The sequence below is a fragment of the Accipiter gentilis genome, chromosome 9 (genome assembly GCF_929443795.1).
Source record: "Accipiter gentilis chromosome 9, bAccGen1.1, whole genome shotgun sequence".
In the NCBI taxonomy this organism is placed as follows: domain Eukaryota; kingdom Metazoa; phylum Chordata; class Aves; order Accipitriformes; family Accipitridae; genus Astur; species Astur gentilis.
Window position 1 is genome coordinate 23,536,041 of NC_064888.1, and position 27,666 is coordinate 23,563,706.

Below are 27,666 nucleotides of genomic sequence, written 5' to 3' on the forward strand. Positions count from 1 at the left end.
GACAGTTCCTAACCCTGTGTTCCTGCAGGGAATTTATAGCTTGGGAAAAAAACATGTACTGAAAAGCTCTATATTACTGGATTTACAGAGACAGAACTGAACTGTTCATTAAAGTTGTATGAATAGGAATTTTTTTGTTTAAAAACAATGAAATAACCCTCTAAAAATTATTAACTCCCCACAAATAACATTTGTCTTGAGGTATTCTTGTTTATGTTATGCTTTATTTAGCCTTACTAATATTTTTGTTCAATGTTTAAATGAAAAACGCCTTTTCAAAACAGAACATCAACTAGTTTAATTCTGAAAGTATTGAACAAAACGCCTTCTATTAAATAACCCTTATTCTTTTTCCTTTGCCAAAGCTGACCCAATTTACAAGTAATTTGCTTCCCCCCAAAAGTCCATTTTTCATTCACAATCTTTTATCTGCTCTGCTACATGCAGACACTTTTATAATCTGTGCCCTAGAGTGAGAGGGTCAAAGTAGACCACTGTTTTCCAAGTGGCTTCTCTGCTGGGTGCCCAACTGAAACCTGTCCATTCCAGAGGCTGGTGGGAGTATGAAAACATAATCCTATAAATGCTCAAACTGCTGAAAGTAAAAAAAAAACAGGAAAGCAAGTCGTTATATTTTGTGCTGTGATACTTTCCTGTGTCATTATTTAAGATGGACTGAGGAAAAGAAATGGAAGCTGCAATTATAACATGAATTGTGTACCTGCGGCTATATATGATTTCTGCTGTCTCATGTTAACAGCAGAACTTGAAAGCCCTTCTGTCGTACTGCCACCTGGTGACGCTCAGAGAGGAAGGTGCCAACACAAAAGATGCTCAGAATTAAGGCTGCCCATGTTACTGCCGAGACCCACAAACCAGGTAATGTCTGGAGCTCGGACAGAAGCTACAAGGCTGTAAAGTATAGTTTCGTATTTATGGTCTGTATGGACAAAATATGTGTGTAGGAAAGGAAGAGTTCTGAATATCTCTGGCAGGAATGCCTGTATTGGGCAAAGGCAGGCTGTTTGAATTTTTCATCTTTATTCTCATCTCACTGGAGAAAAAATATGAAATAAAAATAGAAAATAAAAGTTGAATGGAAATGAAAGAGGATAAGAACTTAAATAGAAACAAAAATACCAATAAAGACTGACATGTCTACATTTAGTCATACACTTGTCATCTGTGCATTTAGGATGGATTTTAAGATGGATCCAATCTCTGAGCTACTTCTTCAGTTGTGCAGAATAAAACACAAGCCATGGGACTGACTTTGACCAATTTTTTTTCACAGATAATTCTGCCAATGATCTGAACACAGGGTCTGGTACTAGTTTGTTGCTACATAGTTGGCATGAAGGGGACAAACCTTGCAGATTGCATTCTGAATGTATGTTGGTCCCAAACTTTTACAAGGTAGACTTCTGCTTCCTTCAAGTTAGACACACCTGCACATTCCTCTAAGCAAAGTGTAGTGACCAATGCACTGAGATACAAAACAATTATTTAAGTTTCACCTCATGACTGGTGTCTGGTTTTCAGACGGCTTAACAACTCTTGTTACTGAATAAGCCTTCTTAGACCTCCATGCGAAGCCTGCCATTCACATTTCTCTGCCTACAGAGAGACAATTCTTCCAGGCAGAGGCAGACCTAGAGACCCTGTGTCAGAACTGGCATCCTAACACACAGCCTTGCAGAAGGAATTTGCCAGTTTGTCAGCTCTGAACCACTGCTCCTCAGCCCTGGAAAGGTATCACAGCAAAAGGGACTCCGATCTGACACACAGCCACTGAGGAGCCTGTTGCACTTCCCTCTCGTGGTGAGCCTCTCTGCAAGGTAACTACTGCATTCTTTTACCAGTTCCTCCTTTACTCCATGTGGTAGCAGCCTCTGCTTCAAATGTGAAAGCTGTGCTTTCAAGTTCTGCTGAATACACTGAGCTCACAAATGATCATGCACCCAATGACTAGTTTCATTTTGCTCTACTTTGCTTTTTTAACAAAGTATTTCTACGTGTTTAGTGCTAGGGTTTAATTTCATTACCTCTCTGCTGAGCAGCAGCAGCAATTTTGTGTATCCTTACAGGTCGAGTTCCTAGCACAAAAGAAAACACTGATGTAGAATCTTGCTATAAATTTAAGTAGAGGTTAAGGAGATTTTTCTTATTATTTATCAGCCTAGAACAGTCATCTGAACACTCCAAAAGCAGTCCTTTCCTAGGAAAAAAGGAAACTACAGTCCCCAGGGAAGCTACTCAACTTCAAGAATTGTTTTTTAAACTAGAGTATACCAGGTAGCAAAACTAATGCTTTCATCAGTTTAAGCCCATTCCTTCTGTCCAGAATTTTGTATGCCATGGCAAGAGCTAGCAACAAAATGGAATTGGAGTAATTAGCTCTGTAAATATGGAATTAGAGGGGAAGACACATGAGTCAAGTTCAGAGATCTAGAAGAATATTTGTAGAAAAGCCAGGCTTATCCATGAATAGGGTGTTACAGCTCATTAAGCATGCTTATTAGCTATTTGAAGGTACCTGAGTAGTTAACACTGTGGGAAAGGAGCCTTCCTGGGTACATTCAGAGTCTCTCTGGTAGTGCAGCTGTATTGGGTCTGGCTGAGATGGGGTTAATTCTCCCTATAGCAGCCCTAGTAGTGCTGTGCTCTGCATCGGTAGCTAGAAAGGTGTTGATAACACACCAGTGTTTCAGCTACTGCTGAGCAGTGCTGGCACAGCATCAAGGCTGTGTGTTCAACATTTTCACCCCCCTCAACGGCAGGCTGGGGCTGGGCAAGATCTTGGGAGGGGATGTAGCCAGGACAGCTGACCTAAACTAACAAACAGATATTCCATACCATATGACGTCAGCTCAGCTATAAAAGCTAAGTAAAGGGAGACGGAAAGGGGGCATTTTTGTCTTCCGGAGCAACCACTACGCGTACTGAAGCCCTGCTTCCTGGGAAGTGGCCAGACATTGCCTGCTGACGGGAAGTAGAGAATAATATAATTTGTTTTTCTTTGCTTTCGCACATGACCTTTGCTTTCACTTTGTTAAACTGTTCTTATCTTGACCCATGAGACTTTTCTTATATTTTCTCTTTCCTGTCCAGCTGAAGAGGGCGAGTGATAGAGCGGCTTTGGTGTGCACCTGGTGCCCAGCCAGGATCAACCTACCACAGCAGCTTACAGAGGAGCAAAGTCACAGGAGTGAGAGTTTATAAATAGACTTGGAAGCTGCAAAAGGAAAAATAATAGTAGTTAGTATGAGGCACATCAAAGATGGAAAAACATCTGCTCTCATACTTGTCTTGCAAGGATTTTGCTTAATTTCTTTAGGCTGAACTTCAAGCTCCCTGTTTCTTCTAAGATGCTGATGAGAGTTGCTGTAGCCTGTGCAAGCTACACAACACCCTTGCAGAGAGTAAAAGAGGGATGTTAAACAGGAACTGGGGCCAATTTCTGACACTTAAGAAAGTGGTGTTTTCTGCAGAAGTTTTGGTCCTTCTTTTGCAGAGAGAGTGAAAAGAGTAAATCTTCCAAGAAAATAGGTCTTGGTCAATATGTGTTTATGTAATTATGTCTTGTGCTTTTTGTCTAAGGCTGTGTCTGAGAGTGGTGTTTTCTGATAAGCACTATGTGTTAAAGTCTACCTTTCTATTTTGTAAGTATTTGTAAAAATTTTCCTGCAGAACTTCTGTATCATGATCCTTTCATTTGACAACTTTCGAGTTGATCATGAAAACAATGAATTCCCGTGTATCCTGTAGTAGAAAGTTAATCTGAGGTACAGGAGGGGGGAGAAATGGTATGCCATTATATTTTGCATTAGCCTTTCAACTTCCTCAATCTCATTACACTAACATGCCTTCTAGTGTGAAGATCATGTGTTCAGTCAAGCTGCCTTAAAAATTTTCCCGAACATTTTGCTAGTCAGTAGGTGGCATTTAATCAGAATAGCAGCTTCCCAGAGGAACATTCATATTTGATACTTTTTTCTTCTGGGGAAAAAAAAAAAGATTCTGTTCATTTGATCAAGATGTTTGGGTCTGACAGTTTCAAACAAGAGTGTTTTCACTTTTGTTACAAACCAATTTTTAAATGTGGCTTCTTTTTTCTTGTGTTTTTAAAAGTTGATATTGTTTTACTGACTCTGGAATAATTTTGGTGGCATTTAGTTAAGCACAGAATTTTAAAAAAATGTAGTTTAAAATTATTTAGGATATTTCTGTGATATAGTCCAGTGACTGCCCCACCACCCCGCGACTACTTTTAAAGGAACCAAAAAAGATGAGCAAAGGGGGGAGGGGGGGCTGTCAAGCAGCAGACTTACACAGCAAGTGTAAGAGTTCATAGGAAACTACTTCAGGACTGCACAGACTGGAGAAGCCTGAAAACCACTGTTCCAGTCTGACCTCTAAGATGCAGGCTATTAGATATACTTTGGTTCATTCCTGTTTAAACAACAAAAGCATTGGAAGAAATCCCATTTTGATTTACAGATTATTGTTGATGGAGGGAATTTGTTCCAATTTCCAATGAAATGTTTTGAAATAGCAGAATTTCATGTGACCAATTGTCCTTATCATGTAACACTGCTACTACTGATCAAACCAGTGCCAAGGTGCAGGCTGGATGTCAGAAGGCACAGAGGACTGGTTGCAGACTGCCTGGCCTTGCTCTGGCGGAAACGCCAGGGGAAGGAAATGGTATCCCTTTCCTGAGACAAGTTAGGACCTTGACTCCAGCACGAACACTGCAGACTGCCCTGTCTTTTTACAGCCCAGCAGTCATGGTGCCAAAGTAGTCAGTAGTGTTACGAGACCTCCAGACCCAGACTAAGAGTGCTTAGGAAACGTTGCCTCGCAGATATGATGTACGTCTTTACCAGCTACCAGTGTCGTGGTTTCACCAGCATGAGCTCCATTTAATTTAAAGCTGAAATTTAGTTATCTGTGCAGGTATAATAATATGCAAGTTACTTTACAATCTGCATAGTGTGGCCATGCATCAGCACGTGCTGCCTTATTTTCCTCAGATGTGGTGGCGGTGTGGCCTGGGGGCTGCAGGCCCGGGTGGTAAGGCTGCCTCTCGAGGGCCTTGGCACAGTTTGTGGCTGCCTGGCAGCACCAGCAGAAGCTGGCTTTTACTTCCCACCTCCCAGGAGCTCTGCCTTCCCGGGAAAACCCAGCCAAAGAGGTAGGGTGGCCTTCCCTGCCACTCCAGGCCTCCCCTGTGTGTGTGCCAGAGGGAGAGGAGCTGAGCTGCTCAAGCTCACAGTCCTGTGGCTTTTTGCTTTGTAGCCCGCTGCTTTCACTTCTTTGGGAAGATTTGCTGAAGGAGCTGAGTGCCTCCTTTATTGCAGATTTCAAGGTTTGCTGAGAAAAACGATGAGTGAAAATGATGTTTAAGCAGATGGTTTAAATTTTTGCCTTGCCTTTCTCTGCGGTGTCACTGTCAGCTTCTGTTCTACCATTGAAAAGAGGGGAGGAAAATGAAACACAGCCGCTTCCCTTTATGATGTTAAATAAATGAAAAAATGATGTAATGAACATTTTTTAATCAACATTCTTTTTGTCAAGAAAAAAAAAAAAGATATCTGGATTTTAGCAGGAAAGGTGAAGAGTGGAAAAAACCCTGCAGCTAACTCAGCTTCTGGACACTGCAGTGTTGAAAGGGACATGCATTTAATTGGCTTTTTTTCTAAATTGAAAGTTATGAATGTGCAGCAGAAAAATGTATTGTCCCAGCAAAATCAGCTGCATTTTATTTCTTATCTCTCCAAGGGGAGAAACTTGCTGAAGGGAGAAATATAGGCTTTTCGGCAAAGCGCGATCCCATTTGGGTTTGCAAGTTGGGCTGAACTATCAGCCCCTCGGGCAATGGCAACTGAACAGCAATTGCCAGAGGACATGTTTGCTCTTGGTGTAATCAGTCAGCCCATTTGGTGAATCTAATGCAACTGAAACGTACTGCAAGTTGGGTTTCTGGAGAAACCTGCAGTAGCTGACCTCCAGCCTCAAGCTGGAGAAATGCTGTGCTTCTAGCTGTTCTGGACCACTAAGATACCTCCATGTGGGTGGTATTAATGTAGAGGCATGAAACAGGGTTTTTCCATTTGTGCGTGGAGGTTGGAGTGGCAAAGAGAAGTATAATAAGAATCAACATAGGGGACATTATTTGATGCTGTGAGACAGGTGGACCAGATCCTTGCCTCAGGAAGCCTGCTGTATGTCCTCTCAGGCAGGACATCTTATCTCCACTGGGCTTTGCATGATCTACTTAAGAGTGGTGCCCCTATCAGATGGCACTTTCCAGTCAGTGTTGGTAGAGCTAGCTCCTGGGTCCAGGAGGTTATTAGTGCCCTTTCCAGAAACCTTAAACCAAGATGAGGATTCCTTTGAATTAGGTGCCCTGTACAGAGATGCAAATGCAGGTATGTGGGAAACATGTGTGGTTTGTTGTTTTTTTTTTTCCTATGAGACTGGGGAAAAAGGACGAAGAAAAGAAGGATTTTTCCCTCCATTTTTATAGGTGGAGGCACAGTGCAAGGGGTCATTAATATAAAGAGCCCAAACTGACAAAGAGAGTTGTGGCACTGTCTCCTACTACATTAGCTATTAGCTTCTCTTTACCCCTTGGAGTTATTTTTACTGCAGATAATTTGGTTACAGCTGTTTTGCTTCAGTGAAGCAGGAGGGCATGTTGAAACTCTGGACTTCAGCCCCATCAGCAGTTAGTGTAGAATGAAAAAGAGAAATGGTGCTTCCTCTGCTGTGTGGATTAGAAATCTACTAATGACTGTGTGGCTGCTTGAGTCCTGACAGCATCTAGTGAGGGGGGCACCACTGGACAGGGAAGGCTCCTGGGAAATAAACCTCTCTGATGAAACAGCATGGAAGGGCTACTGCAAATGATGTTCTGTTTTGTGATTTTTAAACTGACACTAAAAGGGTGGAAATGGGGCACATTTAGGCTTGTTTCTGAGTTAGAAAGGGGAAACAGTGTTGGCTAGATTCCAACTGGGAAAGTATTGTCCAATATGTGAACGGCCTAAAGCAGAAAGTAGCGGATGTGTAGGCACAGCCTTTTGCAGGCTGTGTGAGCTTGCTCAGCCTGTGCTCAGAGCTGCCCAGAGGCCTCGCAGCCATGTTGGTGCAGCACTGAGCTCAGCCAGACCTGTGAGTGTCTCAGTGGAGCTCACTAAAGTGGCCAAATGTGACATTCACTGGAGCTGCCCTGGGTGTGGGTAGCTCAGTGTGAACTTGCATCTGCTTGGAAAACACCCTGTAGATACTTAGTTTAGCTAATGCTTTCCAAAACCTGATCAACTTAAGGCTACTGTCTGTACAGATTAGAGTGCAGTATTTTCTTCAGGATTTTCCTCAGTATATTTCTCTTTGCAGCAAAGCTACAGAGCTCCTTCATTCCTGGTATAATCTGTAAGGGGGTGAACTAAACCCATGATTTTGCTGCTGCCTCTATTGTTGATCTTTCTTTCAATAAATACACTTCCATAGTAAGGGACGAGAACAAACCTCTGGGACTGTTCTATGCCAGAAGCATTACTGTATTGAGGTCCTGCGGTATATAGGCAATCGCTGTCCTGTCTTATTACTTAACCCTATCGAACAGTGAAATCAGTCCTTTTTAAGACTTGCTGCTTCTACTTTCAGAAACATGAGCAGCCTCCAGTGCAGATACTGCCCTAGCTTAGCTGGAAGAGGAAATTAGTTTTTCTCCTGAATACTTTTTCAGGCATTTGAATGAAGTGGATGTTAACAGAAAACGGATGGCTTTAACCAGCTAGGGTAAAATCCCCTCAGGTTTCAGTCACTGTAAGGCCATGATCCCACTGATTCTCAAGGTCACCATACAATTGTTTAGGAAACACTTGAAATTCCTGTGGAGTTTAAACTCCACTTCCCCTTAAAAAACAATTATAAAGCCTTTCAGGTGTGTTATTAGGGAGAACAAAAAAGCAACTAGACAACTGAGAAGTAGTCTTCTGCCAACTCCATAGCTAATCTAGGCTCCTTTATTTTGTGAGTGAGCTTACAGTGCTTGTTTACCTCTTGATCTAAGTAGCTGCCTTGACTGTTTTAGTAGACAGGTCAAGGACTTACCCTTCACCTCAGCATTCAGATGTATTTATTTTAAGGAAACTGCATTTGAGGAAGGACTCCAACTGTTGCCTGTCCTTTGGGCACAGGTTGCAGAGAGCATGAGGTTTGTGGTGATGTATTCCTGTAGTAGTTCGGTAAACCTTAAATTTAAAAACAAAATGAACACCGCCCCCCCCCCCCCTCCCCTTCTTTGTGAATATGGTATGGGGAGAAATATCTGGTTACTCTTGACCCAGGGAGAAGCATGCAATGCCTGCCAGGTTTGTGCATAAGCTGAATTGTTCTAAGTTGCTTTGGGAGCTTGGTGGGCCCCAAGCATGTGGTTCATTTGCTCTTCACTTCTGCTTTCCTCAGGAAATAAGTGCAGCAGCTAATCAGGTGATTAACAGTGGAAAGTTTAAAGAGCAGAGTGGGAGCTGCTGCATGCACCAAAATGCCTAGGAGGACATAAGCAGTAATGCTCCTTTCTCTGGATGTGGTTATTGACTGCAACAGGAGCTGCCAAATCTAGGAGCCCAGGTATGTAAAGAGATCTGTTGTGAAAGCAAAAGCAACAGACTCTTAACTGTTGAAGGAAACTGCTGTATTATCTGCAACTGGTTTGTTGTAGTAGGATCATTTTCAAACAGAAGAGGTTTCAGTCAGTTGACCCTAAACTGCAGTACAAGGAGGAAAAAGGATCAGTGGTTTGCTTGTATCCTTTAATCTAGGAGTGGTAATAGAATTGCAGATGTAAGGGGTATATCTGTTGCTGCTGCTAGTGGAGACTTGTTGGATTTGGTTTAACTGCATGTCCTTATCTAATGAGCTGTTGTGTTGACATGATCAGGATTGCCCTGGTCTTGTTCCTTCGAGTTTGTTGCAACTATATTGTCTGTGAATCACCACAAGCATTCTGTTTGCTCTTGAGATGGGGGCATTACTTCACAAAATCTCAAAAGCAAGTACACCCCAAATCTCTGCTTCTCTCTTGGCTGCAGTAGGAGTATACACAAGTCAAAGAAACAGTTCCCAATTAGATATTTAGAAGCTACTTTTTAAAACAGAAAAAAAAAAAAGAAGAGTGGATACATGAGGGAGAGCCTAAGTCAGTTTTATATCTACTTTTGGATTGCATGGAGATGCTCTTCAAACAAAAATAAAGAGGAATGCAGTTAAGTGTTTGAAATAATGATTTGTGAGGTTGCACTGCAGAAATGCTTTGTCCAACTTAGATGTACTCAAAAAGTAAAAATATGCTTGGACAAATGAAGTCTGAGTGTAAATGAATGCAACTCCTTTAGTAGTAAGAATGTCACACCTTCTTGAAACAAGCTGAAACTGTATTTCTATTGCTGAAAAAATAGGGGCTGTGCCCTACTGAAATGGGACTTGTTCTTTGAACAGTATTCAACCTTCTCTAAGCTAACAAGTGTTTTAAAACCCCTCTGTTATTTGTATTTTGTCAGCTATTTGCATTTCAAGGCACCAGCCAAGTTAGGCTCATATTGTATAAATTGCTGTGCCAGAAGTTAGGAAGAGAGAATACCTTCCCCTTAGAATTTACAATTAAATGGACCTGGCAAAAATGGGTAGGATATTGAATTTTGCAACTTGTTTTAATTCATTGCAGTCCTCGTATTGTTCTGCAATAAATAGAGTGACATCAAAGTGTAAATCTTCTTGGTGGTGTTTTTAGGTTTTCCTCATAAAATATGTCAAGTATGATCATTAGACATAGAACTGATAGGTGTAGATAATTTAGGAAAGGCAGAGGGAGCTCAGGGAGGAAGAACCAAGGTGATCAGGAGGGACAGAGGTACGAGAGTAGTAGATGCATCTGGCACAGTGTTCATTCTGAGGTACTGTCATTTCATGTGAGCACAGAGCAGTGTGAGCCACAAAGGGGGAGTTTGTGATTGAATTGGGAGAGAAATATAATTTGTAAGATAAGATGGTTCATGAAGGAAACAAGCAATGCTTTCTACTGCTTGGGGTTGTTATGGCATCAGACAGCTTTCCTGGGGAGGTAGTGGAATCCCTGTTTTTAGCATTTAAAATGATTGACTGGCATGACTGTTTAATAAACAGATTTATCTTGGCTGCCCAGGAAAGCAAAGGCATATGAAGAGGTATCACACAGTGGATTTTTGGAGTGCTGTAAGCCATGTGTCTCTGATAGTCACCAGAATCCTGGGGTTTAATAGTCAAGAAAAGGCTATTAGGAGAAGGAATAGTTAAAGCAGTTAGTCCTAGTACTAGGTGTCTGATATTGAGTCTAAGATGCCTCTTGTCATCTGGACAGTTGGAGTAAACAAGAAGGCAAATTGTAGTCCTCGTTTTGCTTTCATGTACTTTTGGAGATTAAAGATTTCCATGTACACTCAAATATCTGACATTTTTTGCAGATACTTACCATAAAAAGTGGACCAAACTATGAAATTTGGCATGAGACTTGATTGTGTTTTGGTGACCCATCTTGCCATGAGACCCTTCTCTGATGATAAATGATTTTAAATGTATAAGTAAACTTCTTGATCTTGGTACAAATTGGGATTTTGTAGCTGTACAGGATCATTCTTTGGACTACTGGGGGAGTTAACCCCAGATAAATATAATTAAGATGTCATTTAAAAAAATCATGCTTGTTCAGCCAGTAAAATTGTAGTATCAGCATTTTGCCTGTCCTTCTGCCATCTTTGGTCAGGCCTTTCTTCCCTTTTGTCTTACCAGTCTGAAAAGGCGTAGCCACAATGCAGTGTGGTTTCACACAAGCTTAATTTAGAACAAAAGGGAAAATACATGAATAAGTTCCACTTCCTCTCTGTTACCTGACACTACTTTCTGAATGATAGCATCAAGTTTATTTGATATATTTTCACTTTCATGTCTTTTAAAATCTTAATTATTTAGACTTTACTTTTTGTATCATTGTGATATTTATAATTTACTAAAACTGAAATAAGCCATTAATTTACACTGAGGACAAATTGTGGGATGTAGAAGACAGCCAACATACAAGATCTTTTCAAAATACCTAAGCTATCCTTAATACCAATGGACCCTGTGATATTGTGATTGGTCTAGAAGAATAATTATCCTCCAAGAGGAACAGAAAACACAAACGATTTAGAAGTCCGAATGAAATTGTAGACACAAGAAAAGGCAGAGTGAGTTACTTGTTACTTAGCATTGATTTAGGTTTAGCAGAGTAGCTTCCAAGGTGAGAGATTTCCCTTAGGAAGAGAATGGTGCCATTTGGGATGCAAAAGCAGCCTCGCTGAAAAAATAACTCTGAACTATGCTCACTGAAGCCCCTAGAACAGTACCCAGGCTTTCTCAACACACTGTACAGCTTCACGATGACTCAAGTGGGCCAAAATCCCATACTAGGGTTAAGTATAACATATGACAAATGTACCTCCCACGCAGTCATGAGGAACGAGTCTTCCTGTTTACTCTGTGCAGACAGTGGTCACACTTCTTCTGCTCAGAGGCCTGTGTTGTCTTAGCACAGATAATTAAGGGAAACAACAGCAGTGAAACACAAAATGTTGTTGTTGATGTAGGAAGTTCCAGATTGACATCCTTGGAGACTGGTTAAAATTTCGTAGTCTTCTATCTCCTAGCAAAGGACAGAGTATGGGCTGTGGTAGAATAAGTTACCCTCTGCTGTAGTGTGAAGGATCAGCATTTAGATCCAAGCATAGGTATCTGCTGGGACCATCACCTTGCTGCAGGTGGTGTGGTGCACAGTGACAAGATAATGTCACCCTCTTCATCTCTGCAGTATAGAGCTACTGCGTGAGTGTGGAAGTGAAACTGGTTCATCTGGCTTGGAGGGGGTAGGACGCAAGCACTAATCAAGCTGATGGAGGGTGAAGGAAGAGAATCCCAAATCTAGTAGTAGTGTTGGCTCCTAATTGCTAAACTAGGCTCATAATAGTCTTTTTAATAAATTTATTTTAAGGGGTGTATGTATTGGTAGTGCACATCTAACTCAGTTTTTTAGTTATGTTTGCTTTTTGGCATTTTTATTGACAAGCTAGAATGGCAATCAAAGACACTGTAGAGAAGGAACCTGTTGCCTAGAAATGGAGGTACATTGGTGATTTTCTTTGAGGGGGTGTAATGATATGTTAAAGATTCTTCTAGGGTCTTAAAAGACAATATATTTGGTAAGTAAAGTAATGAGCTATGTTCATCTTGGTGACAACTCCCCAGCTGCCTACCCACACTATGATAATTTATGTGTCATATTTTGAGTAGTCAGACGATATCTTAGACACCAATAAGCATATGGCTGATTTTAATGGAAACTGGAGAAGCCTGATTTCCATTGGTGTAAGCGTTGTCATTACGTAGGCTCTGGGTAACAGGGTGAGCTCACAGAAGGCTATGGCAAAGGAGTAGGGTTGCTGTGGATTCAAGGCTGTGTCAGTGACCTCCCAGAAGACTATGGATGAAAACAGGGCTGTAAAGTAGATGAGAGGACTTGGAGTTGAGATGAAGGTACCAGAAGGATTCCTCTACCTATAGTGCAAGATGGACCCATTGTAAGTCAATTTGATGGAAATAAGGCTGCTAGAATCACTTTGCTTCTTCATTGAGGCATATCCATTTCAGTTTACAGGATCAGCAAAACAGGTAATGTTGTAGTAAAAATACCTATCTCTTGTACGGAGCTGTACATCTGCAGTTTAGAAGAGCTGAATGTTGTTGCCTGTTTGGGCCAGCACACCCATGTGGGGAATCCTTGGCTTTTCCACACAGCTCCTGTTCCAGACAGTGCTTCAACCTCACTCTAGGTGAGGAATGCATCAGAAATGTGCAGCTTAGTTTAGCATCCATACTCAGTGAAATGTGTAATCTGGCTATTCTGTTGCAGATCTGATGATGGTAATAGTTATGACTTGTTTTACAATTGGGGTGGCTGAAGTATAGGGAGAGGATCTGGCTCAGTGGCAAAGCTGGAGCTGGAATCCAGATTTCTTGCATGGTTTACCAGTTTGTCCTGCCAATGCCAAAGCCCAGATGAGTTGTGTAGGACATGTACACGTGTCTCATGGGAGAGAGCTTGTTCATGTGATTGCAGGGTGGTAATGCTCTTGTCCAGGAGCAGAGTGCTTTGCCATCAGGATTGGAAAAGAGTCAGTGGCTGCCAGCATTTCCATACTTCTAAACTACCCAGCTCCAGTAGTTAAAACTGTCAGTGTCTAGTTTCATGGGACAGTTGACTGGTAAGAGATGATGCTAACTGTAAATAACACAGTATCTTTAACTTCAGGTCTCATTTTAGCATGGACAAAGCAGCTGGACTCCCATGGCAGTGGAAGGATTCACCTGGCAAAACAGAACAGCAAGAGCAAAGCCCTGATGATGGAGACAAAGCCGAAGTGCCAGGACAGCCTGCACACAGCAAGGACAAGCCACCCCAGAGCCATACCCTCCAGTGGGAGACTCTAGGCAGACAATTTGTAGAGTATGAGCAGGTGGCTCAATTTCTTATCCCAGAGGAGCAACAGAGAAGGCTGCTGGACTTTCTTCCCCCCTTCTTAAAGGTTTGTTCTCTTTGTTGCCTTTGGTGAAGATGCCAAGGATGTGAATTTGAGTTTCTGTTGCTCTATGTGTTCTGTGGTCACCCTAACTGCCAGTGGAGTTAATTGGAATGTGATCCCGTCGTCTAGGTGATAATTACTTTCATTCTATTGGGAGCCTGGGGAAACAGTTGCTTGTCCTCCTTTCACCTAACTAACCTGCTATATTAGCATGAGAAAAGTATCTGGGGGAACACTGATTTACTTTCATGAATGGCTAAATTCTATTCTTGGAGTCAAGGGATATGTTGATGAGACAGGCACGTTTCAGAGTACCCTGTGAAGTGGTCACTTCATGTCTGCCTCATCTATTTTATTACTTAGTGGGGGGTTAAGCACACTTTCAGTCTGGGAAAATGTGGTTGTGGCATGCAGCCACCTAGGGGAAATGCAGGGGTACAGTCTTAAGAGGGAATTTGGGGCTTAATGACAGTGCTGATGTCTAATTTTAGTGCTTCAGTGAGGAGTTGTGTTATAGTCAGGGAAACTGTGGCATGAGGAGAGGAAGGTCGCACTGTAGGTGAGGGACACAGCTGAGAATGAGAACATTTTAGCTAGCTGCCCTCCCCCATGCCCTAGAGCTTCCATCAGCCAACTATTTCTGAGATGGCCACATTGAAAGGTGAAGCTGGAACAGCTCTGTGATGAATAGGAGCCTTATGGGTTGGTTTTGTTTGCTGGAGTTTGTGAAATGTACAGGGAAGTGTTTGAGTGGACCATATAGCAACAGAATGGCAGAGCTTATACTGAGAGGAGGAGAAAACCTAGCCTATCTTTAAATGTACTGTGGCCATGTTGTAGTACAGAAGAATTGTTTTTCTCTTGAATTACCTTGGGTATCTCTGGGTATTGAATCTGTGTTTTTACACTCTCACTATGTAAGTCTTTCAGAAAGAAAATAAAAGCCTGGTTTTGGTGAAACCATGTTGTAATGATGGCATACTTCAGCCATCTGTACTTGTGAGTTTTCAGTGTTCTTGAGTGACCAAACTCAGATCCATCTGTTCCCTACCTAGCTAAGTTGGTTTTCTAATAAGTCGTCGGTGGGTAGGTGAGAAAAAAAATAATGTTAAAGACATGGTCACCCTGTTTATATGGAAGCATTGTGGGACATAAAAAGGGATACTCTGTAGTGAGAGGGACATCTTTAACTGCATATGCAGGGAAATCACTGTGCTCAAGGCTATGAAATCTTTGGTGTCCATGACAGTAAAGCAGGATTAACTTCCAGATGGTCATGAACATTTCATTCAGCTAGATGAAGCATGAACCTGTGAAGCTTGTAAGTCCTGGTGCAGAGCAGGACTTTGAAATCACTGTAGATGTTGGTGTCAGTTAACGGCACTAAATTAGGTCACTCATCGGTGTTAGTGTGATGCAAACAATTGATTTGCAGGTAGGATCTGGTGATGCCTATGGTGAAGAGTTTGCTGTGTTTAAGTACAAGCTTGCCCTGGTCCAAGGCAGTGCAGACAAATGAATGGAAGGTTCTGAAAAGGCAGTGAGTGTATAGCCTGGAGTCTCAGAAGCAGCCTTCTCATTTAATATAAATGGCCCTACAGATATTTTATGATTACTGAACAAAGCTTTGAGTTTTCAACACTTCCTCTCAACTTCTGGATTTGTTTGCATTGAAGAGTCTCCCTCCTGAACCAAAGGCTATATTTGAGCAGAAAAGCTGTTACTCTGCATATGTGGCTGTCACTGGAAACGTGTCACTCTCTCTCTGCATAGGGCACAACATGTGCTGGGGCAGGCTTGGCTCTCTTGGGAGCTCACCACAGCTTTATCAGGTCACAAAACTTCCGGCTTTGCAAAGCGGCAGCATTCCTTCCTCAGCCTTCAAAGAATGCTCTTCAAAGTCAGATCAGGATTGATGATCCGACAGTTTTCTCTAGAGGAGCAGCTTCTTATTCCATGGATCTGCTTTTTAAATGGTGTGCTGAAAATTGCACTGTTCTTTTTTTTTTTTTGAGACAGCACAGCAACAAGATACAAACTTTTTACTTGGAGCAAGAGCTATCTATTCTGCTTTTCCTAGAGCTGTTTTCAGACCTACTGTCTTCCTTCCTCTTGAAACTCCATGGAAAACATACATCCATAATGTTTTGAGGGTATAAATTCATCACAACAAAGATAGGCTTTGCTGTGGAAGATAACCTCTCCAAACTGCTCCCTCCCCCTCTTGTAAGCAATGTATTGCAGGCTTTTTGTGAAAATCTGCTGAGGTTTTCCTGCCTCAAATTTACAATGAAATTGAAATTCCCAGATCTCAAGGTTCCTGAGTTCTGTTGTGGCTTTAGATTTTGAATACCATATAGTGAACATGAAGAAAGCAAGTCTTGGTGAGATGAGATTATGTAGAACAACTTCAGATTTGCTGATCATTAACAAAGTACAAATAGCAAGAATGCTTTCCATGTGAAGGTCATTTTTTTGGAGTGAAATTTTCAAAGGACTGAGGAAGTTGTTACTGAACAAAGATGGTGAAAGCTATAAAGTCTAGAAGTCTGAGGAATTAAAAATTGGATAGCAAAGCAGGAAATTGCTTATTTATCATGACACATGAGAAAGAAACTTTAGTACTGGTGGGTCAAAGGACAGCTATTCCACAGGAGGCAAGCTGAGTATAGCTAAGGAACTGGTCATGTTATGCATATGCACACCCACCATGTGTTTCCCTTCTGTAGGACTGAACTTCATATGCTTTAGGGTTGTAGAAAGTGATTTTCTGAATTGCAGTAATGCTCGCAAAGATGGAATTTTAAATTCCTAAAGGATATTTTGGCTACAGAATATATTCAGAATGGAGATGTGCATTTCTCATTAGCTTAACACTTGATTTTGTGCCCTAAGAGAGATTCTTCCCCTTCACTTTCCTTAGATGTATCTGTGGAGCTTTGCAGTTCTTTGTTGGCATTTAGATTCAGAGGTGTGGCTAGAGTATTTTGGCATTGCATCATTGATTTAGGAGTACATTGTAGAGGATCCAGCCTTATAGCTTCGAGTCCTGATGTCCTTCCCCATGTGACTTTTACTCCCTTCATGTACCAGCCTTCTGCTTTGTACTAAGCCCCTGGGCTGGCTTGAGAAAACGCATGTCAGTTTGACTTGTACATGTTATGAAGTTCTTACAGAAACTACCTTGCTTCCTCCTGTTTAACAGCGGACTCTGCTAAATCTACTCTCTCCTTGGAGGTTTTTCATTTCTTGCTTTTCCTTTCCTTGTTTGATCATGCAGATGCCAGTGCACCTCTGTCTTTTTGTCTTAGAGTGCTTTAGCTCTTACTCAGTTGGCTGGAGAGAGGGGGTACTAACTGGGAGCCACCTGGGGTGTGGAGACTCATTACTCACTGATATGCTTTGATGTAGAAGGAAAAGGTGTAGGAAGAAAATGTTAGCCATCTGCTTGTGATTCAGGCCTAGGCTGGGAGTAATTTTAATGTGCCCTCTAAATTTTCCCTCTTGGTGCCTCAGAAAGTATCAGAATGTTCTATTACGTGTCTGGCTTTTGAGCTAGCATCTTTCCATGAAGCATGGAATAGGAAGGACAGATGGCAACATCAGACACAGGGAACTTGTGGCAGAACCTTAAACATGTAGAAACAGGCCTAAGAGGAAGAAAGAAAATCAGATTACATTGATACCATTTTATTTGAGTTTCCCCTGAAGGCAGACATCCTGGAATGGAGTCAGTTTGATACTCTTCCAGATACAGATCTTTTATAGGCTCAAAGATGAATATGGAACTGACGAGGTCTGTTCTTAAAAGAGAATGTATTCTAGAGATTGGTGTCTGACCTACAGGAAGATCACCTGTAAAATCAAATCAAACATTAGAGGCCTGGTCTGTAGTGAAATGGACTAGCTAAATATTTGCATAATGATAGCATTTCTATGAACCTTTGATTACTGCTCTCTGCTGCATATGGTCTAAACTTCTAAAATTTATCCTGCTCTTTCTATTAGCAGAAAAGTGAGTATAACAAGTCCTTTCTGAAGTGTTCAGAGGATGTTCCTCTCTGAGGCAGAGGGGCAGGAATCTATCCCTGCTTTCTTCTGAAAAAGGGTTTAACTTAATGACAACTATTGTGTATTCTTAAGTAGCTGTGGGTTTCTTGTCACTGTGTTTGCCCAGCTTGCTTCTGTTCTTTACAGGTCTTCCCTGACTTATACATCAGAAGTAGAGAAGTTGGTGGCTCTTGTTCCTGCAACTGAGGGTCTCTGAAAATCATTTATGGTCAAAATCTGAAAAAACTAGCTTGTTGTTTTAATATTGTTGATCATTTGAAAATTAATTGATAAGCACACTGTGTGATTGCATGTCACACTTTTGTAGCCTAGAAAAAAGAGTTGGGTGCAGGTCCAGAGGTCAATGCAATAAAATGAAGTAAAAAGTAGGTGCTTGCCTGATTGCTGACAGACAACTGGCACTTTGTGGGGAAAGAAATAGCTTGTCCACAAGCTGCCATCAGCAAAGAAAGAACAAGTGATTGAAATCAATGGTAGGGAAGGAAATATGTTCGTAGAGGATCTTCTTTCACAAAGAGTTGCACTGATTTTTTGGCAGACTGTTACGGGGTGCCTGCTCCAAATTATTTTAGGAGAACAGGTGTCTTATTTTTTTTTTATCTTCCTTTCATCATCTGGCCTTACAGCTTGATTTTTCTGAGCTTTTAGAAGGAGGTAACTTTTCTAAAGAAAATTTTCAAGGTTACTGGGGACAGAAGTGTTGCAGCCTGTTATTTAGAGGTGAACACTGCTCTATTGCTCATACATTGATGTGTGTAGAGTTGGATGTTCTATGTAAAAGTAATGGTACCTGATTCTTGGAGGCCGGTTGGGTGTGATAGTATTAGTCTACTGGAATATTTTTTTATTGCTTTTGATATTTTTTTTTCTCCCCAAAGTCAAGGCTAAGAAACATTTGAGAGAGGATCTGTTTGTCAGACTCAGAGCAGGGAAACCTTAAGTCTTGCTGTTGTTACTCTTGTCAGTTTTGCATTCAATTGCTTGTCTATTCTTGAACAAGTAACTTACAAACTTATTTATAAATTGTTTATAAACTTGTCTATAAATTTGTTTTCCTTGGCTAGCTATGCATTTAGGACTATACTTTCCTATTTAGGGGTGCTTCTTATAGCATAGGAAATGTTTAGAAATCCTGATCTGGTAAACCCTTACTGTCATCATCTCAGCATTTTAAAAGTGCATCTTTTCCTATATTAGCACCGATCTGTACTCATGATATAAGTTGTCTTGTAATGTTGTAAATTCCTAGCCAGACAGGGTTGTCAGTCCAGGCCTGGCAAGTTACATCTTAACCTCATATGCAGATGGGTTAGGCAACTCATATTGCTGCAAAACACATCCGGTGCCTTTTGGGCTAGCATATTGCCGGGTTTTTAGCTCCTTTCGCCATGTTTTCTTTTATTTCCTTAGTTTGCAACAAAGATTATTTCTGTCTGGCAAGAAATGCTGATTTAATGAGCCTTATTTTCCTCCCCAAATAGAGTAGAATTGAAAGGCAGATACTTTATGAATGTATTAAAACCAACAACACCCCCCCCTCGCCCCCCCAAAGGCTTTTGCTTGTTTGTTCATTCTGTGATTTTTTATAAATTTATTGACTTGAAATAAATACTTGGGTTTCAGGTGAATCTTGGCCAGTATACTGCTACTTGGGAGCAGTAGTCCTGTATTAGCATGATTTCTTCTTGACAGATCTACTACAAATCCTCCATGAGAGCAGCAGTTCCAATCCCATTTCAGTCTCTAAGCAGCTGAGACTGTGCAATGACTGGCTGAAGAGAGAAAATACAATTTTTATTTTTATTTTTTATTCAACTGAAAATCAGGTTTTGTTTATAATGATAGTTTTGGGGAGACCAGTTTTTGGAGGATTTACTTTTACTGAAAAATTCTTAGACAACTGTAGCTGTAACTTCTTCAGGGTACAGGGTGTTTATATTGTTTTTCGAAAGGGGACTAGCATGATTTTTGATACAAATAATTAGTGACACAGGGGCTATGACAAACATTTACATTGTTTTGATTGTATTCAATGGAGAAAATAATGTAAATGCTCTCTAGTTTGTGCATTATGTGATTCTAAAGCTAGTTCCAGGTTGCATTCTGTATCTGTAGTGTCAGGCTCCTGCCTGCCTGGCAAATACTGCTTAATGGACTATACTGGCTGGGGAGGGAATCTTGCAGGAGAATGTTAGCTTTATGTTTTTTTATTTATATGTATTAGTACTTGTCAATCTACCAAAGTCCTGCTGTATCAGAAAGACTTAAGTTACACTTGGATTTCAGGCCTGGGAACAGTCTGCTGGAGCAATTGTATTCCCCAACATTCAGCTGTTAGCCAGTGAGGTTTCCAAGCTTCTGACAAAAGAAATTAAGAGGAACCTCAATGGAAAACCTGCAGGTAACGATCCCATACAATATCCACTGGATCCACTTATTCTGGATAAGTGCTGTCATTCAACTTGTCCTCTGTGCTTACCATGAGGGAAATGAAGGGGGAGCAGGAAAGTGCTAAGTGTAGCAAGCCAGATCTTTTAGTAAGTGTGAACTAGCACTGGTTTTGGATGATTGCACTGAAGATCTGGCCTTGTATGCTGTGCTGACCTTGTTTTTGGAACTTTCATAGCTAGAAATGTGTAATACTGCAGCTATGCAGTAAAAGAGTAGGCTACACACTATTTCTCGGAGCTTTCTTTAATGAGAAGAGTTGCTAGCTATGCATGGCTTTCCTGGTGGCTGTTGTACATTCTTCGCACTGGTCAGCTGGCAGACTTCATGAACTGAGCTGGTATTCCCAGTGAAGCTTGTCAGTTTGAAACATATAGTTTACATGAACTGACCTGAGCCTGATGCTGGATCAAAATCCTTTTATGTCCTTCTATTCACTTCAGTGGACTCCTGCTACTGTAATTTTGTTAAATTTGTCAGCTCTGTTAAGAAAGGATCAATGCAGCATTTTCATCTTTCATTAAGAAATTAAAGTTTAATGTTTTTGTGGTAACAGAGGAAGCTCGTCTGGCTTTGGAGCAATTGCTACAACAGAAAGGGGAAGCAGAAAATGGCCGTTTGCTCCTGAAATCAGTGTATGTGCTCTCACAGACTGACTTGGTAAGAGAAATGACTACAAAGTGGTTTGGGTTTTTTTTTGTCTGTTCGTTTTGTCTTTTTTTGTTTTTTTTTCCTTTTTATTTCAGAGAAGCTGGGTAGCCACCCCAACAGTGGAACACCTAAGTCTCATGAAGTTTGCGTTATCCCCAACGCTTTGTGCTTCAGCATACCCAGGGTATACAGTCACATAGAGGACACACCACCAGGTTTATAGTTCAGGCTTTTCTAAAAAGGGAAGTAAGCCTTTGTGCTTTCAGATACCCTTTTTGTTTTGATCATCAGGCAGCTGTTTTCTCTAGTGTTCCTCTGATTTTTTTTTTTTTCCCCCCATTGTGTATTACTGCTCTTCAACCTTTGTCACTCCAGCTTGCATATAAAAAAGATGACTAGTAAGGCTCTGTCTGTCTGGTAATGCAGTTGTTGGATTTTCCATACTGATAGCCTCTCATTTTGAAGCGTTTCAAAGCATTTCACAAACTCTACTTGTACAACCATCCCAAATGCAAATTGGCATCAGCAGTACAGCCTGCTGATGGGCATCAGGGGTGTGTTTATCCCTGACATTGAGCTGAGCAGTTTGTCTCATACTTATTCAGATACAGGAAAATAAAATCTTACTGTCAGCTTCTAGTGGGCATGTTCTGTGTCACAAGGAGCTCTGTAAAATTATATATAGTTAGCCACAGCATGAATTTCCTGATGAGGTTTGTGTTTTTCACAGATTTAAGACATTGCTATTTTTTGTAGCACACACACTCACAAAACTTCATATCACAAACCTCACTCTTCTGTTTAATTTGCTGCTGATTTTTGTTTTGATTATTGTGTGCCAAGCAGGCACACTGGGACTTCTCTAAGTTTTACACAGCCGTAGTGAAGATGGAAAGGAACTAAGTGTTGAGAAACACTGTGGAGAAACAGTGTTTATAAAAGCTATAATTAGAAGTGTGTGTGCAGTTATTTAATATGTTACAAAAGCAAAGGCATTATCGCTAAATTGCTGCTATGCTGGGTCAAGGAGGGAATGGAGAATTGATGCTTTTAACATACCAGGTCTCTATAGCTGCAGGGTGTCCTGTGAACTAATGATAAAGGGGACACTGTCTGCCCCAGGACTTAATTTTAGGTGCTAGTTAGTTTGCAGTTTGTGTGCTTTATTGACTATAGGTCTCCTTATGCAGGACATAGTAAATATCTCTGTCAAAGCTGTAGTTCACCTGGAGTGAGAAGTCCTGGGAACAGCTATAGCAACACACTGTCAGCGTGTTTACTTCTGTGAAGTGGATTTGTACAGCCATGCTGTATGATTGCCATGCTTGTGTGCCCTAGAACATTTGTAAGGATTGGCTCTTTCATCTGCCATGACTACACTCAGTGTGTAGAAACACAAGGAAACTGTGGTCACCTTCTGGAGGGGCTGATTTTTATTTTCCTTAATTAGAGGACTATGTGGAACATCATTGGATCTGGCCTTCCAGCTGCTCTGATGCAGTGCCTGTACCTTTTCTTTACTTTTCCTCTGAAGAAAACCAGTGATGATGGAGAGGCAAGTGAGGATGACACCGAAACTCAGGAAATGCTTGTTAAGGTGAGATGTGCCTCTGGGAGTTCATTTGCCCTGAGTATTCACATGTTCACTTACGCTTTTAGCTGGTGATTGATTCAAACTGCCAAAAAAAGGAGTAAATTTGGACTGAAAACCATTGAACAAGCATCAGGAACAGTATAAAACAATCTGAGATGATGCCACTATTCTCTTTTTTGTTGTTGTTGTTGAACAAAACAACATGACTTTGTAAGTGGGAAAAAATCCTTTAAGACTATCCTAGTGTTAGTTTTACTTGTTCATTTCACTCCATCCTTTCTCCTGGCATTAGTATCAAACTGTAACACCCCCGACACCCCCAGTGGATTTTTCTTCATCTCCCAGATATTTGTAGAGGTCATTATTGTAGCTGATGTTTGTTTCCTTTTCAGATAATGCTTAACATGTACAGAGAGGAACAAGGTGTAGAGGAACTTCTGGCAGCTGATAAGCTTCAGTCATTAATCATAGCAACTGCTTCCCTCTGGGACCAGTGTAGCCACTCGTGGAAAGTACCTACAGGCCGTGTGCTGAGAACAATTTCAAAGGCTCAGACCAAAACCAGCATTGTGTACCTACAAGGTTTGGTGTAGTAATTTGGTTTCTCCTTTCCTCATAGCTCCACTGAGAATGAATTCTCAAGACGAGCCTCACTAGGAGAGATTTTTATCTCTACATCACCTGGTAGTCAGTCAACTGCAAAACATGGGCTCTTGGCTTTCTAGACAGGAGTTTCATTTAGTTCTGATAGCTATCTGGAAACTGAAGTTTTTTCTACACAAGAAATAATATTACAGGCAAGACCCAATCCCATCTGATCACATTAATGTAGGCTAGGATAAGATGTATTAAGGTTTTTTTTGAGTTGTGTGACTCAATGTGTGACCCTAAGGCTCATGCACACTCTAAATACAAGGTTGAGGGCACTGCCAGAGGAATGGTATCTTTTGGGACAACATCTTTTATTCCTAGGCTTTGTTAGAGTGACCAATCCTTTTTGTTATTAAGAAAACATGAGTCTCAATTTCTTAGAAAGAAAAAAAAAGTTTTAGAATCCACACTTTACTGTCAGTATTCCTTATCATGGAGTAACTGCATATAGGTATTTTTATTTTTTAAAATAAAAATTTGGCTTCCTGGGTAAGAATGAAAGACTGAGGACTAATAGTTCTAAGAGTAGCGAACTATTTGGACGCTTTGAACCTGTCCTGGAAGGACTGGCCATCAGATTAGACAAGAGAACTAGGCTTCATTGCTGTGTATGTGTATACCCCATTACACATGCCTCATTGAGCAAAGAATTAATCTGTGAATGCTGCACAGATTGTGTGATTGACTTAGTACAAGACAATTAAATATGTCCGCCTCCACTTGCTTTGTACTCAGACAGTTGGATTCACTTTATGTGAATTTTGGTGAGTGGGTGGGTTGGAAGTTTATACTCCTGACACTGAATCAGCTTCTGGGGTTTAGGCAAAGAAATGCATGCATACTTTAAAACCAGTAACGTTCTTCATGTAGCCTCTGAGATGAGTGGTGATGTTCATATACCCTCTTTTTTCTTTCTAGAAAAAGAGTTAACTGACTCTTATTTTACTAGGAAATAACTTTTCAAACTTGTTCCACTTTTGTTAGTAACTTTGAACTTGTTTGACCGTCAGTTCTTAAATACCTGCTACATTTTTGTTCCCACAGCTGTGGACTGCATTAAAATAGCTATTCAGAATCTCTTTAAACTGGCTGATACCCTACCTGCTTGTGATGTGTGTGAAGCTGCTAGTATTGTCTTGTGCTTTGTGAAAGATTCCTATCCCATATCATCAGCTTTATTAACAGAGTTTGAAGATAATGATGGCTACCAACTCCTGCTAAAAATTTTACTCAGGTAAGTAGAGAGGTTTTTAGTGGTCTTCTAGAGCATAGTAAAACTTTATTTTTAGAATGCATAGTGGTGTGTTTTAAAACATGAATCATGTAGGTAATCCTGCGTGGATGCAAAGCCAGTAATGAAGACCCTGATATGGGGTCTTTCACTGCTGTTTTACAAAGGGAAGCAGGACATAACTTCTACTGAAACCATAATGGAAATGAATGGTAGGAGAAGTTAGTCTACAGGTGGGATAGGGACTTAGCAAACACAAGGCAAAGATTCTTCATCAATTAGTATTAGAGGGGATGTAGGTCAAAGATATTTGTCTCAGTTAAAGTGAACTCTTGATCCAGGAATGCAGTCAGCTAGAGAGGGAAACCTGATCTCCTTGTTGTGCAGAAAAGAAACAAACCAACCCACCCAAACTTATATCTGAAATGGTTATGTTCTTCAGAACTGAGATGAATATGAACATATCGGGACAAATCCCCACTAGTTATCCTAATCAAAAATACAAAGTAGAATCTTTGACTCTCCTTGTCTCCTTGCATTGTCTAACCAGGCTGAGTTTGCTATGTCAAAACAGTACATTTTACCACTTACCAAGAAGTACTTAGGAGCTTTGTTCTGATTTTCTTTAATATCATATGAAGAGAGCATTTCCAGATCTTCTCAATCTATTGTTGTTTCCATTCTGACTTTGCCTTCTCTTGTACTTCTCCAACACTTGCAAGAACTTTGGTCCCTGACCAGTATGTTAGACTGAGAGGGGGTATTTTGTAATTTGGATCTAGAGGATTGTAATTTGAATCATGAACCAAAAGATATCTGTAGGTGAGTATTTCTGATGATTTTTGGGTGGCACAAAATTATTAACCTACAGTTGGAGAAAGTTTTGTCTTTTTCTAGCAGTGTTTTCTTTAGTTACCATAGATTATCTAGCTTTCCCTTATAAATAAGCTGTGTTGAGATGTATATTTCTGATGAAATTCTATCCCTATAAGGACAGAAACACCTGATCTTTATCAGTAGAGGCTATGACTGCCCCCATCCTTTTTAACTGATGTAACTAGGCTGGAGAGACAGGAATAGCATACAGGTGCTTAGGGCCTCAGATTAGCGTCCCTTCCCAGAGTATACTGGCAGAAAGGGACTGACAGAGAACAGCTTTCCTGAATGTTTTGCGTGACCAGGTTTCCTCTTCTCTGATGTTTGGAGTTTCTTTTTCAGGTAAAAAGAATCTTGCTAATCACATTCTTTCCTGCTGAAATGAATACTAGCAGTTGCCTGCCCTCCCCCTCCCCCCCTTCCTTTTTTTTTTTTTTTTCAGATTAAACCAGAACGTATTTGTTTTGGTTTTCTTCTGAGATTTTCCTAACTTCTGGTATCACTCTATTGCTCTGTTGCTAACCTGTCAGGGGATGCAACAAGTCTATGGAATTCCTGACAGTTCGAGGACAGCGCGACCTCGAGCAGCTTGTAGTATATCCTTGTAGAAGTCTAGAATGATCCGAGAAGACCAGTACGAAAACAGGATAGTGATAAGAAGAACCGTCCTGACAAACTCACCAATCATGAATTGTTAGTTACTAACTAAGCCAATCATATACTAACACATACTCTGAAGAAGGGGATAAAAAGGCGTGTTAGAACAATAAAGTAGCCATTTTGCGTGATCTATTACTTGTCGTGTCCGTCTCTACCGCGACACTAACCCATGCCCAGATGCTGCAGTTTTCCTTAAGAATTGACCCTTCTAAGCAGTACAGAACAGGACAACATGATAAGCAGCTCTCTGGCCTTTGACAGACTCTCACTTCAGTCTAAACTATGGCAAATCTGGAGTTACAGTTCAAACTATTCCCTTATGTAAGAGAGACATGCCATCTTCATGTTTGATTCACAAAGCTCAGGCAATACAGTATTTTTCCTTTCCTAAGGGCTGAGATTTTTTTCTGTTATTTACCTCAGCAAGTGCCTTACCTTGCCAACCATATGCCTACCTTTTAATGTGAAGTGTCTGTTTTAATTTTTTGAACTCTCACAAAACTTAAATTTTTACTCCCCAAAACAGGCATTCTTCTGGAGAGAATTACTTTTTTTAAGTACACATAACTGGATGAAATTCCAACATTTATCTTCCCTTTCTTCAGAAGAATCTTACAGTGTCACTTCAGTTTTCTTCTTCAGTTTGTAAGTTTTGTTCTGATTCAGAAGGTGCCACCATGGTGTGGAGTTACTGTTTGTAAGATGGTTAAACAAGTCACAGAAATAAGACAAAAAGACAGTAAAATAGGCTGGGGAGGAGCAGGGAGTAAAATGGGTAGCTCCTATGTGCTCAGTACCTGGTGATATATCCAAAATATTTGTATTACTAAGGCATGAATATGTGACTGTCCCAAGTTTTGTTCCTAGATGTGAGGGGTTGCAGCAAAATGAAGGAGATCCTTATCTGGATGAGATCTTGGACATGCTGACTTGTCTTACAACCTGTGGAAAAACTGAACTGAAAGTTTCTGGCAATATTGTACACCCACAATTACCGCACTTCGATTTTGAACGGACACGGTCTTCTGGTACAGTATATATATATGTGGCTACATAGGCAGGTCATAGAAAAATGAAGCTCTATTAATTACATGTCTTAAGATGGGGGAAGGAGTATGAAATGGTATCTTCTGATCTATGTGCTTAATGCTGCAGGAGCCTGAGTGCTACCTACATCAAACTGAACTGACTATGTCAGCTGTAGGGTCTGATTCAAGGTTGAGAACATACCTTCCAATCACATCCATTGTGTCTGTGACTCCTATTTCCACTCTCAGACATGACTTAACGTTATAGTTATGGTGCTTGCAGTCTTAAATAGCATTGAGGTAAAAGTGATCTCACCTGGTTTTATCCTACAGGAATGACAGTGAAAAACCTCCAGGCTTTTCAGGTGTTGCAGTCCATTTTCCAGAAAAGTAATGATCAGCACCTGTGTGGAAGAGTCTTGGCAGCAATTGGTACCATATGGGCCTGGGACACAGTAAACTTCTTTCTTCTGGAATGGACATTACAACCTATCAACCAGTTTACTGACATAATCCATTTCAAACCACACCCAGTCCAAGTCCAGTTCTTCAGACTGGTGGAGTCCATAGTGCTAGACCTCTCCTATGTCCCCCATGAAATTTTGAAGAAGGTTCAGTATTTGATAAAGGAAAACATAGCACCATTCTGCACATTAACAGCTCTGCGGTGCCTTCTCAACATGACCAAGAAGGACCTGTTATTCAGTGACATATTCCGTGACTCTGGGCTCTTAGGCCTACTGCTGGCACTTTTGAGGAAGCAAGCCAAGATCCTAAGGAAGTCAGGTACAACTT

At 40.9% G+C, this 27,666-nt stretch overlaps 1 protein-coding gene across 7 annotated transcripts in view; it reads left to right on the forward strand.

The window, feature by feature from the left end:
• The first annotated feature begins 8,541 nt into the window (after window positions 1-8,541).
• The window catches only part of WDFY4 (WDFY family member 4), a 145,683-nt gene continuing 126,558 nt past the window's right edge, over window positions 8,542-27,666 (forward strand). For 3 of the 7 annotated variants that reach the window (XM_049810150.1, XM_049810149.1, XM_049810151.1), the window contains exons 1-9: window positions 8,542-8,643; window positions 13,391-13,664; window positions 20,019-20,133; window positions 20,737-20,840; window positions 22,282-22,428; window positions 22,818-23,007; window positions 24,121-24,310; window positions 26,711-26,871; window positions 27,205-27,657. In XM_049810150.1, the coding sequence (XP_049666107.1) occupies window positions 13,404-13,664; window positions 20,019-20,133; window positions 20,737-20,840; window positions 22,282-22,428; window positions 22,818-23,007; window positions 24,121-24,310; window positions 26,711-26,871; window positions 27,205-27,657 (1,621 nt within the window). In that variant the 5' untranslated portion in view covers window positions 8,542-8,643; window positions 13,391-13,403. The remainder of the gene's footprint in view (window positions 8,644-13,390; window positions 13,665-20,018; window positions 20,134-20,736; window positions 20,841-22,281; window positions 22,429-22,817; window positions 23,008-24,120; window positions 24,311-26,710; window positions 26,872-27,204; window positions 27,658-27,666) is intronic. The other 4 variants (XM_049810144.1, XM_049810145.1, XM_049810146.1 and 1 more) reach the window with 2 other exon arrangements.